Source organism: Aristolochia californica, unplaced genomic scaffold, assembly GCF_029961685.1.
Source record: "Aristolochia californica isolate CCGP_79_NKW_82.1479 unplaced genomic scaffold, dmAriCali1.0.hap1 SCAF_14, whole genome shotgun sequence".
Taxonomy (NCBI): domain Eukaryota; kingdom Viridiplantae; phylum Streptophyta; class Magnoliopsida; order Piperales; family Aristolochiaceae; genus Aristolochia; species Aristolochia californica.
This window is the reverse complement of record NW_027181815.1, coordinates 2,508,068-2,526,223: the sequence shown is the minus strand read 5'-3', so window position 1 is coordinate 2,526,223 and position 18,156 is coordinate 2,508,068. Positions and strand designations below refer to the sequence as shown.

At 40.3% G+C, this 18,156-nt stretch overlaps 3 protein-coding genes across 5 annotated transcripts; 1 reads left to right on the top strand and 2 right to left on the bottom strand.

Annotated features, from left to right (window-relative positions):
* Positions 1–697: 697 nt before the first annotated feature.
* Positions 698–11,008, top strand: LOC137949885 (pentatricopeptide repeat-containing protein At3g16010). 3 transcript variants are annotated; one of them, XR_011111901.1, is made up of 6 exons: positions 698–1,038; positions 1,601–3,475; positions 4,993–5,063; positions 9,270–9,659; positions 10,407–10,504; positions 10,606–11,008. XR_011111901.1 is itself a non-coding variant. In XM_068796120.1 (3 exons), the coding sequence occupies exons 1-2, from the start codon at positions 963–965 to the stop codon at positions 3,439–3,441; spliced, it is 1,917 nt and encodes a 638-aa protein (XP_068652221.1). In that variant the 5' UTR covers positions 698–962; the 3' UTR covers positions 3,442–3,475; positions 4,993–5,237. The 3 variants fall into 3 exon arrangements, 1 of the variants encoding a protein (XP_068652221.1); XR_011111902.1 differs by having other exon boundaries at positions 1,004–1,038; positions 1,594–3,475; XM_068796120.1 differs by lacking the exons at positions 9,270–9,659; positions 10,407–10,504; positions 10,606–11,008 and having other exon boundaries at positions 4,993–5,237.
* A 164-nt stretch (positions 11,009–11,172) lies between these two features.
* Positions 11,173–16,214, bottom strand: LOC137949775 (uncharacterized). Its single transcript, XM_068795959.1, has 7 exons — positions 15,890–16,214; positions 14,123–14,233; positions 13,836–13,934; positions 12,641–12,751; positions 12,249–12,552; positions 12,033–12,172; positions 11,173–11,950 (listed from the first exon to the last, which is right to left on the bottom strand). The coding sequence occupies exons 1-7, from the start codon at positions 16,025–16,027 to the stop codon at positions 11,414–11,416; spliced, it is 1,440 nt and encodes a 479-aa protein (XP_068652060.1). The 5' UTR covers positions 16,028–16,214; the 3' UTR covers positions 11,173–11,413.
* A 668-nt stretch (positions 16,215–16,882) lies between these two features.
* LOC137950213 (trihelix transcription factor GT-2-like) lies at positions 16,883–18,136 on the bottom strand. The gene has a single exon (XM_068796601.1). The coding sequence runs from the start codon at positions 18,134–18,136 to the stop codon at positions 16,883–16,885; it is 1,254 nt and encodes a 417-aa protein (XP_068652702.1).
* Positions 18,137–18,156: the final 20 nt, after the last annotated feature.

Below are 18,156 nucleotides of genomic sequence, written 5' to 3'. Positions count from 1 at the left end.
TAAGTGTTGTGGGAAAAGAAAGAAACGTACGAGTAATCCATCCAAACATGCTCTACATAGGCGGTACAGAATTTCAATTTGCACGCAAGTTAATTGTATTTGAGATGATCAAATAGCCTATTCATTTTGGGTTTGCAGAAAAGAAGTGTGGAAGCTAAAATAGTTTTTGTCATTTTTGTCTAACTTCAAAATGGTAAAACGTAAATTTACATTTTACAGGTAGGGGGGCACCTCTCACTCACCCCCTTCCTCAGTTTCCATGGAAAGAAGGAATGTGGGTCTTTCAGAGGCTTTCTTCGGAAATAGGGTTAGGCCCACACAGGGTAGGTCCCATTATGTAGGACCATATTAAAGATTTTTTTTATTAAACTCATCATGAATAATTGTCATTTTTATGAGCTGCAAATACAATTTAGTTTTTATTGTTTTAGTGAATATATTTGATTAAAAGTCAAATAAAAAAATTAAGCCCAAGAGAGGTTAGAGACGCTGGATTTGAAAAGTCAATCCTGTCACACTGCAAGGATAGGTTACAAGGCGGATAGTTGGTTTTTGTTATACCGCCCCAGCTGCGTATGCAAGTATTACGTATTTTTAATTACTAAACATTTCACTAAATTTGTTTAATTCCTTTATTTATATACCACTTTTCTTGATTTTGCATCTCATATTTTTTTTCGAATTTTTTCGAGTCTCCAGTTCTACTTCGATATTCCGGTTCCATTTATCTATCGATGTACGGCCTTTAGCTGTCGGCTGTTTCGATCATGCTAGCACGACGGGAGGAGTCTTCTAATGCTTGGTGTTGGGGTTGCTTTGTATTCTGCTCCTCCGGCTTGTAACAAACTGATGTCTGCAGGCTACAGTCTCTCCTCTCTCTGTGTCGTTTGCCTTCTGTATTCTGCTCTTTGATTTAGTCACTAGGCACAGTTTCTCGATTTTCTCTTGTCGTCGCCTTGAGTATGAGCCTGAAGGCGACAGTTCGGAGGATGGCGTTCTCGTCATCGCCTGCTTTGTGCGCGAGGTTGGCTCAAACAGGTACTTGCCGTTGGCGAACTGGTTATAGGATTAATAGATAGTTGGATATGGATGGCTCACCTTCGTTATTGTAGAATATGATATATTAGATTCATGAAGTGCCAAATTGTCTAATAGGCTCTTTCTGTTTGACATTGCATCGTTCCTCTTTGGGGAGGCGTTATTATTGTACAATCTATTTATTTATTTCTTTTTACTGCTGACGAACTCACGCACTTCACGATTGTTTGCCTGGTACATTGGAGAAGTTGGTCTATATCTTTAAAATTGTGAATGTTCTCTTGAGTCATACCTTGTAAGATTTGTTTTGAAAGGATCATGCCTTGTGAGATTGTGTTTCTATCTGTTTAGAATATTTGAAATTTTATTAGCAGTTTCACTTTTTGGGGTTTAGTCTCTTCAAAATTCGGGCCAATGATCTGTTTTTCGAAGAATGCTTTCTATTTATTGTTTTCCATTTCCATTTTTACCTTCTTATGAGAGCTATGTGTTATAAAATAGAAAGAAATGAAAAATACACAAAATTTGCGTCCTGATGCTTTCCTTTCTGTGGAGCTCGCAGAAAATGAAATAGTCCAGATGTTTCGAATCCCAAGTTTGAAAGACAGCTCCTCCTTATCATCCACCAAACCCATGGTGCTGAGAAATGGTCACTCTGTCCGCACATTGGATGAAAGGTTCATGAAAATTTTGAAAATATTCAAATGGGGACCAGATTCTGAAAAAGCCTTGGAAGTGTTGAAGCTGAAGGTGGACCACAGACTTGTCCGGGAAATCATGAAGATTGATGTAGAAATCAATGTTAAAATCCAATTCTTCAACTGGGCAAGCAAGAGGAAAAACTTTGAGCATAATGCTACCACCTTCATGGCTCTCATTCAATGCTTGGAAGAAGCTGGTTTGACAGGTGAGATGTGGAAGACAATCCAAGACATGGTTCGAAGCTCTTCTATCATCACCCCCTTGGAGTTGTCTGAAATTGTTAGGCTTCTTGGGAAGGCAAAGATGGTTAACAAGGCTCTCTCAATCTTCTACCAGATTAAGGAACGAAAATGTAACCCATCAATAAATGCTTATAATACTATAATTGTCATGTTAATGAGAGAGGGTCATCAGGATAAAGTTCATGAACTTTACAATGAGATGTGCAATGAAGGCAACTGTTTCCCTGACACAGTTACTTACAATGCGCTTGTTACCGTATTTGCAAAATTAGGGCGTGATGAGTTAGCATTCAGATTGTTTGAAGAGATGAAGGAGAATGGCTTGCAACCTACAGCCAAAATTTACACAACTTTGATAGGTATCTACTTCAAGTCTGGCAAAATTGACAAAGCATTGGGCTTGTTTAATAATATGAGAAAGAAATGTTGTGCACCAACTGTTTTTACCTACACTGAATTGATAAAAGGTCTTGGTAGAGCTGGAAGAGTGGAAGAAGCTTATGGAGTCTTCCTTGATATGAAAGGACATGGATGTAAGCCAGATGTTGTGCTTGTAAATAATTTAATTAATTTTTTGGGGGAAGCAGAACGGTTGGAGGATGTACTTAAGCTTTTTGATGACATGAGTAAGCTCCAATGTGAGCCGAATGTAGTAACTTATAATTCTGTAATCAAAGCTCATTTTAAGACAAAATATCATGCATCTGAAGCTGCCCAGTGGTTTGATAAAATGAAGGAGAAAGGAATAGCTCCTAGTTCCTACACTTACTCTATTCTGATTGATGGTTTTTGCAAGAGCAATAGAGTGGAAAAAGCTCTACTGCTATTGGAGGAGATGGATGAGAAGGGTTTTCCTCCATGCCCTGCTGCTTACTGTAGCCTAATTAATGCACTCGGGAAAGCAAAACGCTATGAAGCCGCAAATGAGTTGTTTCAAGAATTAAAAGAAAATTGTGGGTCTTCAAGTTCTCGGGTATATGCCATTATGATCAAGCACTTTGGAAAATGTGGACGTCTTAATGAGGCCATTGATCTTTTTGAAGAGATGAAGAAACTTGGTTGCAAACCAGATGTCTATGCTTATAATGCACTCATGTCAGGTATGGTCAGAAGTGGGATGCTAGATGAGGCTCTATCGCTGTTTCGATCAATGCAAGAGCATGGCTGCACTGCAGATCTGAATTCTCATAATATTATTTTGAATGGATTGGCAAGGATTGGTGGGCCTAGTCACGCAATGGAGATGTTATCAAGAATGAATCTCTCTACAATTAAGCCCGATGCAGTCTCTTATAATACTGTTCTTAGTTGTCTTAGCCGTGCTGGCATGTTTGAAGAAGCTGCCAAACTCATGAAAGAAATGAGAATGAATGGGTTTGAATATGATCTCATTACCTACTCATTAATACTTGAAGCAGTAGGAACAATTGATGAAGAACCTACACATACAGCTCCCTAGGAGAGTCTGTTATGCTTCTTCTGCAGCCTTTAAGGTACATCTGTTCTGGTAGTTCACGTTCACTTGACTCCTGCATAGTTAGCTCTCTGGTGAATATGAGTTTGGATCCTCAGATAATGCATGTATTTGGTCAACTAGGTGATTGTGTTAGAATGTGCCTCCTAAGCACCATTTTCTCTCGAAGTCTCCAGACCATTCAATTTTTAGATGGTTAAAATTTCAGGTTAACATTACTCTCACTTCGTTTGCTAACATGAGGGTCATATGTCATATGGCTCAGATTGCCTGATTACTATCTGCCTGGAATGTTTGGCCTTCCTGCCATGAACCATTGATTGGTGATTCTGGACTTTGGGCAATATGCCATTTCTGGACTCTGGCCTCTCTAGTTTGATATTCAAGTCACAGCTAGTTGGAGATTGTTGGACACATGTTGAGGACCTAAAATCATTGTATATGGACTAAATTTTCAGATTGCTTTGTTGGCTTGGCTATATTTCCTTTGCTTCAGAGGAACAGAGTTTCCGCTAACCCCATTATTTATCAGCTCATTCATTTAAAATATTATTGTCCCTTTTCCAGGGCGTTCAACATTGTCGACTTCGGACTCTAACCAGCTGGATGTCTGTTCCTAAAGTCCTGAGGGAGTGAGGGAGTGAAGGCTCTTGAAACCTAGAACTCTATGGAGTGATTTTTCCTAGAAAATGTTGGATGTCAAAAGGATAATTCACTCTATGGACCACTTGTTTAGCAGGATGTACCATGGTAGGATTTCAAATAATGGACAATTCAAAGATCAGGAAGAATTTGGGGAATGGATTAGGCCTTTGGCTGAATTGAGGGGTTTCCAGTGTGAGGTCTTGTGGGTATGAGTTGAAGTGTATGTGTAATCAACATTCAAAAGAAAAAGGGAAGAATTCCCTGAAAATTATGTGGAACTGTGATGACAGGATTCTGATAAACCTCAGGGGAGTACTTGAGCATCTACTGTCTCATATTCTTGCCCATTGGCTATTAAGCATTAAAATTTCCATGACAGTCAAAGTGTCTTTGCTTTGCAGAGAACTTCATATGACTGATTGCCTTCTTATTTCTGGTAACTTTAGCAGGACAATTTGCAAAATTACTGATACAAAGACTGGTTCCTCTTAAAAGATAGATACCAGAAATGATGAAGATTAAGGTCCTGTTTCTGAAATACAATCTTAATGATCATTTGGAAAAAAAATTGAAAATATGTGAGGGATGATTAGCTGAATCTCTATAATTTGCAAAATTGATTGTTGGACCCTTTTTCCTTCCTACCCTGGGTGGTGTTGCATGCGACCTTACTTCCCTGTTCCATTTTTTCTTTTGCCAGATAGAACAGATATAGTCGCTATTAAGATTACAGTATTCTGTTGTCATAATAATTTTATTTGTTCTGGCTGAGTCTCTGGCTCATTATTTCTTCAAATTTTAGCATTTTGAGCTTTTATAGGTTATGTTTCAGTTGTTTATATCTTCTCACAAGACAATCCCAATTGATTCATCAATCTTGGATTTAACCAGAAGCATGTATGGAGGAATTGGATGGCCAACTACTAGAAATGACAAAGCCCAGTGATTTATTTGTCATAGTGGTGAGAATTGCTACTGGCTTTACATGTTTTATTTGCTAATGGTGTTTCTTTTGATATATGATCATATCAATCAACAATAATCTGGAATCCCGAACAACACTAGTGCACTTTTGTTTAACGCAATTCTTGGCTACTGGTCAAACATGGTTGTTCCTGCTGTTAGTTGATGAGCCAACAAGAAATTTATAGAACAAAATACAAATCAGATCCTGCCACCAGTCTTTTAACTGCAAAAAGAATGTACTATTCTGATTCAAATTTTTTTTCTTGAGAATAATGATATCATTAAGCTTTAAAAAAATGATATCATTAAGGACCAGAAGGCAGAAAGAGAAAGCTACAGTGAAGGAGGGGGTCCATCCCCTCTTTTGCAAGCTTGTCTGCTATGCAGTTTACACATCCTTTTTCATGATACCATTTGCAAATAACCATCGAAGCTAGGTTACAAATTTTAAAGATCTGGAGATGACGCCATGGTGGCTTCACAGACTTTGGCAACAAAATCACAGCATTGGAATGTCCTTCTATCTCTAGAGAGGCAGAGAAGTGCTAGTGATAAAATCTCTGTCCACGAGGAACAGTGCTGACCTCAGCAAAAGGGGAACTCGAATGCCCTAGCAGAGGTACCATTCTGATTCTGAGTTGTGGTATTATAAAGGAAGGTCTTGTTTTCTTTCATAGTTGTGATACTTATTTGCAGTCATGTCTCTATAGTTGCATTGGGATTCTAATGATGATTTCCGTAGTTAATCTTTTTCTTGATGAGGCTGATCTATGGGGATCTCTAGGCAAACTGAATACAGATCTTTTGTTAGCTGGTTGCAGTTTTATTTTCAGATGGATTTTTAGGCATGTTTTATGAGGTGTGACTCCTGGTGCGGCAAGGAAAACAATTTTTTTTTCCTCTGATTTCCTTGCAGGTTTTTTATGCCTTCGCTTGCACTTGTTGGAATCAGTAACAGGAAAAGCATCACGCTTTCCTTTTCTTTTTCTCCTGGTTCAATTGTTTGCCCTTTTCCTTGGGCTTACCCCAAAGCCTGACAAACCTCAAGGATGAGCTTATGAAGATATCTCATGAATGGAGATATCCAAGGCAAACCGTTTACTGACAGCATCTGCTACAGGATGGATGCAACTTAAACCCGTAAGCAAACTGTCATCCAGTTGGTTATTTATTTTGACATGGATGATTTAGGCCAGCTATTGGGACCTAAAATCACCAAAATAAAAAACTTCGGTTACCCTACTGCGAAAACCTTCATTTGATGAGATAACTCTTTTCGTTGGTTCACCATAGCCCATTAATATGATCACAATTTTTCCACTGTCCATGACCAACATCTTTTCCGCCCGGGATTCCAATCCATAATCCTTGTCATCAGCCTTCTGCATTCGTATCAGTCTGTAAACCTCGTGAACAAAAAGCATACCCCCCCTTCCACTACTTTTATCTGCAATAGACAACGAGGACTAGTTTAAGTCTGGATCATCACAAAACACTGACAATTCTTTATTTAAAGAGTAAAGCAAATATTGTTCTCCTTGTCTTGGGTCCAGTTTTACCGACAAATTTGCCAACCAGATCAGTCTGCTGCACTTCAGTTACCTTGGCAGTAGGCAAAATTCCAACCATATGCAGAAGCCTCCCAGGTATCCGAGCAACTGTTGTTTTACGTGTTCAGCATTTAAAGGACGTGAATCTGTACACACTTATGTAGGTTTCTGTGGTGGCATGGAGGACAATATGGATCACATCCTTATCCACTTCCATTTGCTTGGAAGATATGGCCCATTTCTTCAATAAAATTGATTAATCCTACACATTCCAGGCTGCCTTACCCAGCTTTGTCACCTCGGTAAGGAGACAGGAATTCCAGCGCTGGGCAAAACCCTCCTCTTTGTGTGCATTACCCTACTCCATGGGAGATTTGTCTTGAGAGAAATAGACGTCGCTTCAAAAGATTTTCCTTGGTGGATGAGTGATGCGGGCCGTATGTGGTTTGCTGCTGCCGTGAGGGAGAAGAGAGAGTAGAAGGAGAAGAGGAAGAAGAAAGCTGTTGCAGGAATGGTGAAGAGAGAAGAATGGCAGGAGGAGAAGAAGAAGAGAGGGAGAACAGGGAACTGAGAGCAATCAAGAGGGAATTTTTTCTCAAAATTCACTATCTCCTTCATTTCCAACATTACATGCTTAAATAGGAATCAAAACCCTAATCATAGTTCAAAATGACAAAAATGCCCCTGAACAATTAAAACAATTAATCATAAGGACAATAAAAAATATAAATAATAAAATAACATTTAATTAGTCCTAAATGACCCACTACCCAACCACAATGTGGTGGGTTTCGCCTTAGACCAATGTCTCTTGGTGTAAACTCGTGCAATAGGTGGTACTTGAGTGGTGTCCTCACCAACGAGGTAATCTACAGGATTACCGGCTCTATTGCAGCTTGGCTGAGTACCAAAAGCGAGTTTGAAAGTTTACGGGATAGCTTTCTTTGAGACAATTGGCATCTTATTGCCCAGATGTCCTTTTGCAGGGCAGTGGCTATGGCTGAATGGATCCCTTCACTCCTGATGTTTTAAAACTGAACTTTGATGGTTGTGCCTTGGGGAGTCCTAGTCAGCCCGAGTTTGGAGGAGTGTTTGGGAACTACAATGGTGTCACTCTTGCCTCATACTTTGGCCCTCTTGGTGTTGCTGACTCAGTTACAGCTGAATTGGTCCTCTTGGTACTGCTGACTCAATTACAACTGAACTTGAAGCGATCGGACATGTTTTTCTCATCTTCAAGGAATACATGAGCAGGCATTTCTATGGGTCGACGGAGATTCTATGTAATTGGGTGGTGCTCTTCAGCATCCGACCCCCCCCCCCCCCCCCCCCCCCCCCCCCCCTCGGGCAGCACTAGCAGGTTTTCTATGAGATTGTTGGCCTTTCCTTGTTTTTTATTTCTTGCTCCAATGTTTGGAGTTCAGCCAATTATTTGGCTGACTTCTTTGCTAAGCCAAGAGTTTTCCTACAATCCCTCGTTATAGCAGGCTCCCCTATGCTTAGCTCATTGTGATTTGCTTTGGTTTTTTGCCTTTAATAAACTTCACTGTTCTAAAAAAAAAAATTGTGTAGGCTTTATAACATGTGTTAAAGAATAGTCCCACATGGATTAGTAAATACAAAGATCATGAGTTTATTAGTTGGGAAAGAGGTTTCCTAAGTTGGCTAGTCATTTTCGGATGGGCCTTGGACCCAAGTTTACATGGTATCAGAGCAGGTACTCATATGTGGGCCTACACCTAAATTATCCACTTGTAGAGCCACAAAAGAGGGTCTACACCTACACTATCTACTTGCAAAGCCACAAAAGAAGGCCTACACCTAAACTATCCACTTGTAGAGCCATAAAAAGAGGGTCTACACCTAAAAGTATCCACTTGTAGAGCCACAAAAGAGGGCTTACACATAAACTATCCACTTGTAGAGCCACAAAAAAGGGCCTACATGTAAGGGGGAGTGTTAAGGAATAGTCCCACATAGATTAGTGAGTACAAATATCTTGAGTTTATTAGTTGGTAAAGAGGTTTCCTAAGTTGGCTAGTCATTTTGGGATGAGCCTTGGACCCAACTTCACAACATGAATGCAGCATTTGCACATTATTCGTCACCTGTTCCCAGATTCCCAAGGAAGGCCATGTGGGGAGGTCTCCTAGCACCCAATAGCTGTAAACCAGTATTATTTTATGTGATGGCTTAAATCCTTTTATTCTGCAGACTTAATTATTTAACTAGTTGGTTTGAACGACTTAAAATATCATAGTAATTCCACACAATACCTTCTTGATGTAGGTTTGATGTACTATCACCTGAAAATAATTTGCTTATGTTGTTTGTAATGAGGCCATGCTTTCATTACCACTGAGCAGAAAAATGGTTGCCCCATGTTGCCAAAGGAAAAGATGGTCCTTGAATATGTACTGGTAGTGTAGATCATCAATCATATGCAGTTTCTATACCCTCTCTCTTGACAACAGTTAATTTCTGCTGTTTTTTTTTTTTTTTCTTCTTCTACTTCTTTCTGTTTTACACATCCATTTGTAAATATCCAGATGTGTCTCTAAGTTGTAGCTTACTGATATTTTTTTTTCACCTTTTAGCCTTACTACATGTTTACTGATAAGGAACACTAAGGCCCATTTGAGTTTTCAGAAGAACTTGGAAATTTGTCTATTGGGAGAATCTGAAGAAATTCGAGCTCAGAGATATGAAGCCAATGGCAATGATCTTCTTCTAAACACATCTGAAAAGGAAGAAAACAGGGTTACTTCTACTAACGGTTCTGCATACAGGGCTCCTGAGTATGATGGTTCTCTCTCTTGGGCCCCTGCACAATCTCAATCTGAAACTGCTATATCAACCCATAATTTGCCTACTTATGCTCCCCAAGGTGGGAGCTCAGGGATTGATGATCTACTTGGTTTGGGTCCACCTGCTTCTACATCTTCTCCTGCTTCTCCTCCTTTGAAGCTTAATGTAAAACCTGTCCTGGATCCAGCCACTTTTCAACGGAAATGGGGTCACCTGCCACTTTCTTTATCTCAGGTACAACTTTTTGCATGTCCCTGTTAGATAGTTTGCTTATGTATCAATGTTACTCATTTCGATGTCAATGCCGTTCAGAAGACAAAAGTAAAAAGGAAAAAAAGAAAAGAAAAAGAGGTCCCAGTGATATGTATGTGATCCTTGCTTTCAGCTTTATGGAAACAATTGACTACTTTTTTTCTGTTTTTTTTTTTTTTTTTTTGAAAGCCAATTGGCCACATTGTTTCAATTTTCATTTCCATGCCATCAGTTGGCTGCCTATGACTCGTAATGCTGAATCACATCATCATCTAGGTAATGCTCCATCTAGCAGTCTGTTCAGTCTCTTATAGTAGACAAGAAAATAAAGAATTGGAATAAGAAAATTGAGGTTCAGGATGAAGTGCTGGTTTTACATGTGCGGCAAAATAAGGTTCCTTAGGAAACCTGAGCCAGCATTGACTAAAACATAGAGGCTGGTGGGCTACTTAACCAATTATCTTATATAACTCTATCCAGGTGGACAGTTCTATTTTGGGCTTTTCAGATTGTAATCAACATTGTTTAGGCTGCTTCGGAGAAGTACTCTTGTTGCAGTGTGTCAGACTATAGTTTTTTATGTTTCTGCAATCGTAACCATTCAAAATAGATCTTTATTTAGTTATATTAATTTTCATCTATGTTCTAAGTTTTTGCTTGAAATTGGCAACCTTCTCCCGTGGTTCCTTTTAACCTCTTGCACATATTCGTTATATTTTCGACTTTCAGGAATGCTCCATCAGTCCTCGTGGAGTTGCTGCTTTTGACTACAACCTGAAATTCTCCTCCTGCACATGCAAGGCTACTCCATTCGGTGTTTGCATCAGGTGGGCAATCCCTAAACTTTAATTTTTTTTTCTTTGCGCAGAAGGTTGCTGATGAATCAACTTCTTTTTTCTTGTTGAATGTATTATCAACGCTTCATCAGCAAAGGCACAAATAAAGGTCAAAGCTGACGATGGAGCATCATCAGAGACTTCTCTTCTTTGTTTAGATCGGCATTATCTGAATTTGGTCTGTCATCATGAGTTTATTAGTTTGCTTTTGATCTGTATTTTCATTTAGTGAAAAAATAGATAGTTGTTCTCTTGTTTCATTCTCCTTCCATTTTGGTAATAGTGGTGAGAGTTACTACTGTCTCCACGTTTTTTATTTGTTAATGATGTATCTTGTGCTATGTGGGCATATATTTCAACAATCCTGTGGCATCTAGAACACACCAGTGTGTCCTCTTTTGTCTGGACACAATTCTTGGTCTACCGATCAAACATGGTTCTCTGCTGTTAATTGATGAGCCAACAAGAAAATTTTAGAACAAAATACAATTTCAGATCCCGCCACCAGTCAGGTGTTCACACTGGTTTTTTACTTCAAAAGGTTTGGAGCTCGTCCATAGTTGCGTAAAGAAAACTGCTCCAGACCCGATATGGGGAAAGATTGCTTTAGAAACGTACTCAGCCTTGACAAGGCCCTACTTAGACCTGCATTTCTCTGTTTAAATAGGCAGTTACAATCTTATCAAATCGAAGTCGCAAGTACTGCAAGTAGTTCTCGAGTATGCATAATTGGTTTACATCATTACATATCAATGTTAAAGAACAGAAAAGAATGATAAAACAACAAGAGAGGAAGAAACTCTCACAACAAAAGAATCGGGCATCTACATAAATTTTCAATCGAATGAATACTGAGATATACAATAAATTACCCTCCAGAAGAACTACAGGAATATGGCACTACTGTGAGAGTGACCGAAGCCCTTCTTCCAAATCTTGTAATGTGATTGTTAGCAAATGGTTAGCATCTGCACAATCGAAGTCAAGCCTCAGATCCAAATTTTCTCTTGCGTTCACAAGCATTGGATCAATTAAGCCTCCATTCATCTCTGTCCTTTGTTTTTCAGTTGATACTCTTTCTATCAGTTCAGTAACAGCTTCTGTGCTACAGGATGCATGCAACTTAAACCCATAAAGCAAGCTGTCATCCAGTTGGTTATTCATTTTGATATGGGTGATTTGAGCCAGCTCTTTGGAACTAAAATCACCAAAATAGAAGAATTTGGTTACCCTCCGGCAAAAACCTTCATTTGATGAGATAACCCTCTTCATTGGTTCGCTATAGCCAGCAAATATGACCACAATTTTTCCACTGTCCATGACAGACATGATCTCCTCCAGGGCTTCCAATCCATAATCCTTGTCATCAGCCTTCTGCATCGGTATCAGTCTGTAAGCCTCATCAACAAAAAGTATGCCCCCTTCTGCTTCTTTAATCTGCAATAGAAAGTGGGGACTCATTTTAGTCTCGATCAACATGAACACTGACAATTCTTTATTCAAGGAATAAAGCAAATACCTTTCTCCTTGTCTTAGGTCCAGTGTGTCCTACAAATTCGCCAACCAGATCAGTCCGCTGCACTTCAGTTACCTTGTCAGTAGGCAAAATTCCAACCATATGCAGAAGCCTTCCAAGTATCCGAGCAACCATTGTTTTTCCTGTTCAACATTTAAAGGATGAGAATCTCTATGTATTTATGTAGGCTTTATGCAGCATTGGCATACTATCTGTCACCTGTTCCTGGATTCCCAAGGAAGGCCATATGGGGAGGCCTCCTAGCAGCAACTTTAAGCCCAAGCGCTCTACGTTTCTCATCCAACAGCATTCCTTTGGCCCATTTCCGTAGTTGGAGCTTGAGATCATCCAGTCCAACAATATTTGACAAAGCACCTTCAAGCTCTGCCATCTTTGCTTTTGTCTCACTACATGCTTCAATAGCTTTTCTCTTTCTCTGCTCTTCGAGATGCCAATGAAGGAGTTCCTGCAACTTATCACTGCCAGGGCCTTGAGAGAGGTGATTAAGCGGTGTCATGCCCTCCTGCAGTAAAATATGTTTCAAAAGAATGAGAACTATTATAGTATGGCTTCCTAAACCATTATTTTACAGATATTGTGTTTAAACTCACATTGTCCTTGACATTGCAATCAGCATTAAATTCAAGCAATGTTTTCACAGTTAAAGAATCATCCGCTCGAAGAGAGTGCCACACAGCTAAATGCAGTGGGGTCATTCCATTCTGCAAAATAAAAACACGAGTAAGTTTTAAACACAACAAAGTTAAACGTCCAAAATTTTGGTGTTTTACGCAAGGACACTAATTAGGGTGAAAAAACTAGGATTTCATTTTACCAAATAGGGGTCCCATCAAATTTGCCCTAACTTTTACATTTAAGAGGATGATAAATTAATCAATTTACAAATATGAAGGCTTTTATAAGTATAAACTATGTAATTGCAAATGCCCCCAGATAAGCCCCATTGAGCTGCACTATCAGACTCCTGACATCACAGATAGCATCAGGGGTCAATTCTTTCATTTTTATGAATGGAAAAATGCATAAAAACGAACTTGCTTCTACCAACTAGCATCCTGGTAAGCCCATTAGCAAGCCAACCTGCCAGCCCACACTCTATTTGGACGTAACTCCCACAGCACTAATCCATCAGCCTCTGGCAGGCGGAAAGAGTATACTTCTTCACTGAGATGAAATAATGGTCTTGATTCTAACATGTTTTTAATGGATCTCCAGGGCTTAATCAATGTGAATCTAATTTGTGCTCTCCTATAAATACACCAAAGAAATGTCCTTCTTCATCACTTAAAGAAAATATGTAACATATCTACCTATACAAACACCTAATGCACTATTAGATGATCTCTTTACTCCAACTTTTCAGCTAATACAAGAAACTGAATAAACTAGAAATGGAAAGAAACATGATGGTAAAATTTCTAATGGATTGTGAGCACATGAAAGCTCAAGTATGCTCACTGAAACCAACTGTTGTGCATGGAAGACAATGTTAACCCTTCGGATCAGCGAGTGAGCAGATGACATCCATCAGCACCATTTGATTGCATAAGAATACTTGTTCAAAACGCATTTATCAGCAAGGATGTGACTCAATTACTATGGGACTCAAGAATCCTACAGACTTGCTCAATGCGGTGGTAGGCCATGAAAACTATATCAATAATTACATTTAATTTAATAATAAAAAATCACAATACATTTTGCATATATTAGATGCAGCCAGGAGATGAATAAGACTGTTTGAAGCACCCTTATAAGCAAAACTAAAACATAATGGAACCTTACATTAGCCTTTGCCTCCACAAAAGCACCTCGGTCCAGAAGCAACCGCACGGACTCATTGCACCCATTTTTTGCAGCCATGTGCAAAGGAGTTTCACCATACTGATAGCACACCCCACACACAACGTGTCAAGAACTATTGTATTAAAGAGAATGGCAATAAAATAGAAATAGGTCATTATCAAAAAATAAATTAAAAAAATATGGATAGGTAAAAAGTAAAATTCCAAGCTGACGAACAGTACAAGTAATTGTAAAAAACGAAGTATAACAATTTATTTTGAAAATACCATGTTTTTTGCCTCTAATTCAATAGTTTCTGACCCACGATAATCGAGAAGGAACTTGACTATCCCAACGTTGTTGTTACCAGCAGCAACATGGAGAGGAGTTTGTGCCATCTGTAGATAAGGATAGGAATGAGACAAAAGAATGCAAAAATCAATAATTTTTTTAGCAAAAAATATAAAGGTCATATGCTTACATTAGAATAAAAAAGGCTAATAACAGAAAAAATAAATAAAGATGAAGCCATTCCAATAAAGTTTCAGGTTAGCGATTAATTGAAACAAACAGTAAACTCAGAAAATATGTGATTGACTAAAGCTTTAAAATTATGGTCAATCCTTCAAGTAAATGAATACCAAAAGCCAGATTAACAAGTGCTTATAAAAAAAGTTTTATCCAGATTGTCAGTGAAGCTGATTACAAGCTGCTAGCCTCCTATAATAACTGGGTAAATAAACGGGCAAAACAAAAAATTCGTATAATATTATTTTTAAAAATTCAATATATTTATAAAAGAAAGTAACATTTAATAAAAAACTATTCAATACATATAGAGATTTCAAAGAATGGTAAGGGGACTTCCCCCCTCCCCCCCGCATGTAATACTTTTCTTCCAAATTGTTACAAAAATAATCACTAAAGAAAGGGCACATGGCAATGGAAGGGTAAGGCCTTATCCACTTTTCTTTTCCAAATAATCTGACCTGAAAAGAAAGGAAGAAGGCTTTACCACCCCTTTCTCTCACAAATATCTGTTTCTGAGATTCGAGAGAAAGGGGAAGGGCAAAGCCTCCCCCATGCTGGTAAGTGTGCCCCACAGGGGTTGACACCGTCCTTCCTCTTCCAACTTCCCATAAAAAATTAATAAATTAAGTAATTAACTTCATACTTATAATGTGCTAAGTTATAGAATGACGATTGACAATAAACGATGATACCAAGATTAGTAAATCAGTAAATTCACCCAAATTTTTACTTGGGTAATATTTTTATTTCATATCCATTTGTGATAGGACAAAACAGTGGGCAATCCAGTAAATGAATATAAATTGCCACCCTTGCTTGAGGTAGCAAATTACTTCTGATAACTATTATAGTTTCTCTTCTTTTGAGCAGCACTGTCTCAACCACACGTAACAAGTTCACAGAATAGCATCTGGTCCTGAAGCAAACAGGGATGTAATTTCTGGCAGGTCAAGACTATTTTTTCAACAGAATTAGGAACCAGAGACCCATTTTCAATTAGAGCCTGAAATAACAACGACTACTAAAAGGAGAAACAAATCGATTTTAAGAACATAGACGACTAAAATACCTATTCAATCAAGAAAAGGAAAATATAAAAACTAGCCTACAGAAACCCCGAAATCAACATCATATAAACCTGCATTTTGGTAAAAGTATTATGTTAAAATCAGAAATTCAATGTTAAATCTGCTCCAACAGATTGAAAACACTCAAAATCATGAACTCGACAACGATGCAAACAGGACAAATAAATTCTGGATGTCCAGGCTCCCTATCCCGATAAAAAAAACGACTATAACCGAATTACAAAATCAAATAGCATGCCATGAAGTTACACAAGATCTTAAACTCGAAATAAATTAAATGTAGCATCACGGTAAAGAAAAGAATGCCCCTCAGATATCTTCCACCTATCCCAACATGCTCATAAAATACGACAGAGACAGTAAAAAAACTTCGTCATCGCTATGTACGTTCCTTACACCAAACAAGCAAAAGAACAAAGAGCAAAAGAAAAATACCACAGCGTTTCGGGCATTGAGGAGAGAAGGGTTTTCAGCGACCCTCTTCTGGAGGCCGGTGAGATCTCCGGACTGAGCACAGTTGTGAATTGTAGCCGGTTTGGAAGATCTAGACCGCTGATCCTGATTCGGTGCCATCTCTTTCCCCGCCCAGTGGGTCGTCTCTGGGAACGGAACCACCGGAAGACGTCACCGTTGAGGAAAAGAAGAGACGCAGAAACAAGAGGCGCTAGCTTCGGCGGTCGGATTCGGACAGACCACGCGGTTTTATCGTGCCTCTGAACTGGCAGCCAAGCGATGCCAGCCTTTTAAACGGTGGAGGTGGCCGCTCATTTGCTGCGGCCCGCAGCTTCTGGGAAATTGGAGCAGAGCGCGGAAATGCGAGGGCTTTTCTGTCATCTGAAAAGGTAGTTTTATTTCAGACCAGATCGGATTGATTGGTTCGACCATTAACGGGTCTGGTTTCAAATTGGATGAAAAATTAAAGGCGGTTGGATCGGGCTGAGTTGGGTTTGAATAGTAATCCAAAACTCCCAGACCAAAAGCCTTAAGGAAAAATCCGCGAGGCCCGACAACAGCAACCTTTTGAAACGCAGGGCCATTTTAGGGAAAATGAGTTAATGGCTGGCATTGATTGGATTCGTGTGAACTTTACACCCTATTTTTGGAGAAGTCTTCGCCGCCGACAAGAGTAAAATAATTTACCAAAGCGGCAATAATGCAAGCACGTGACTCATGTGCATAAGACAAGCTCTGCCCCATCACGGCACGTGCATGGAGTTCGGTTTCCCTTACTTTTAAAAAAAAAAAATTAAAAAGAGGTGACTATAAATATTTAATATTTAGTTATAATTATAAATACATAAGCACATGTATTGCGATTTTTACACGGAGACATTTTTATCCAAACAAATTCCCATAAGCAAGACAAACTATACCCACTTCATGAATCGACTCGTGTCACAGGGTGCGACGTTCGTCGGGCCCGTTAATTCACGTGGGGCTCACTGGACCTTCCAGATCAACTGCAGCCGTTGGATTCTCTGTCCTGGGCGATCGGTGAGCGAACAGGTCCGCGTAGTAGCGGCAGTCGTCGCTGCCCCGCTTGCCGTCGGAGACATCCTTCAGTTCCGCCATGAGTTTATCCCACTTGTCTCGGCACTGCTTTCCGTCCCTCTTCACCCCTTCCGCCCACAGAGCCGCCGCCACTTCCTCCCACAGCGCCGCCCTCCTTGTCGACTTCGCAAACCTTCCTTCCATGCCCCTCCTCGCCTTTATCAGCAGCAGAATCTCCGATCTCTTCCAGTTCCTCGACCGCTTCTTCAACGCGCCACCGGCTGCTGTCCCCGTAGGCGATGCACCCAAGACGCCGTCGCCGGAATCCGACTGGAACCTGGCGGCGCTGCCGGTTTCGCCTACGAGTCTCTTCGTCAGTAGAATCATCGCGTTCTGGAAGACCAGTCTCTGCGCGCGGTCCTCTTCCCGCCACTTCTCTTCCATTTCCTGCCGGATCGTCTCTCGGATTTTCTCCCTTCGCTCGATCGCATCCAGAACCTCCACGAAGAATTTCTGTTGGCGTGAGATCAGCGTCTCCAGCAAGTCCTTCAACGCATCCAGCGCCTCGCTCCCGGAGCTCCTCCAGCTCCTCTGTTTTTTTGCCGGAAAGTACTCCGTCATCGTCACGTCGTCGGCTTCTTCGTCGTCCGAGTACAGCTGATCGCCTCTCTCCATTCGTTGAACAAGAATGTCTCTGATCCTTTGAGATTTCCCTGAGAGAATCGGATCGAGCTCGTCGAAGAACGCAAAGTCCACCTTCTCCCGCCCACCCTCACGAACTTCCTTATATCCCGCCGTCAGCTTCTCCCATTTATCTCTGCATTGCTGCAAATCTCTTCTGATTCCTTCTTTCCTCAACTTCTCAGATATCTCGACCCACAGATCCGACTTCCGGCTGCTACGTAGAAATCTGTGCTCCATCTCCGTCCGAAACCTTATAAGCTTCAACGTCTCCATCCGAGTCCAGTTCTTGGACCTCCGTTTGTGCTCCCTCTCTTGTTTCTTATCATCTTCTCCTTCCCCGCTCTTCTCGGCCGTCTTGAAGACCAGCGCAGATTCCGCCGAACCACAGCCGTCTCCCTCAGGCAAACCTTCCGGTATATGCGACTCCGGCTCCCTCGCCTCTTTCTTGGAAGCGAGAGTGGTCATCTGAGCCACCTTGGGCCCTGTACTTAATTGGTCGGAGTCCATGCTGGTAACGAAATCCTTCG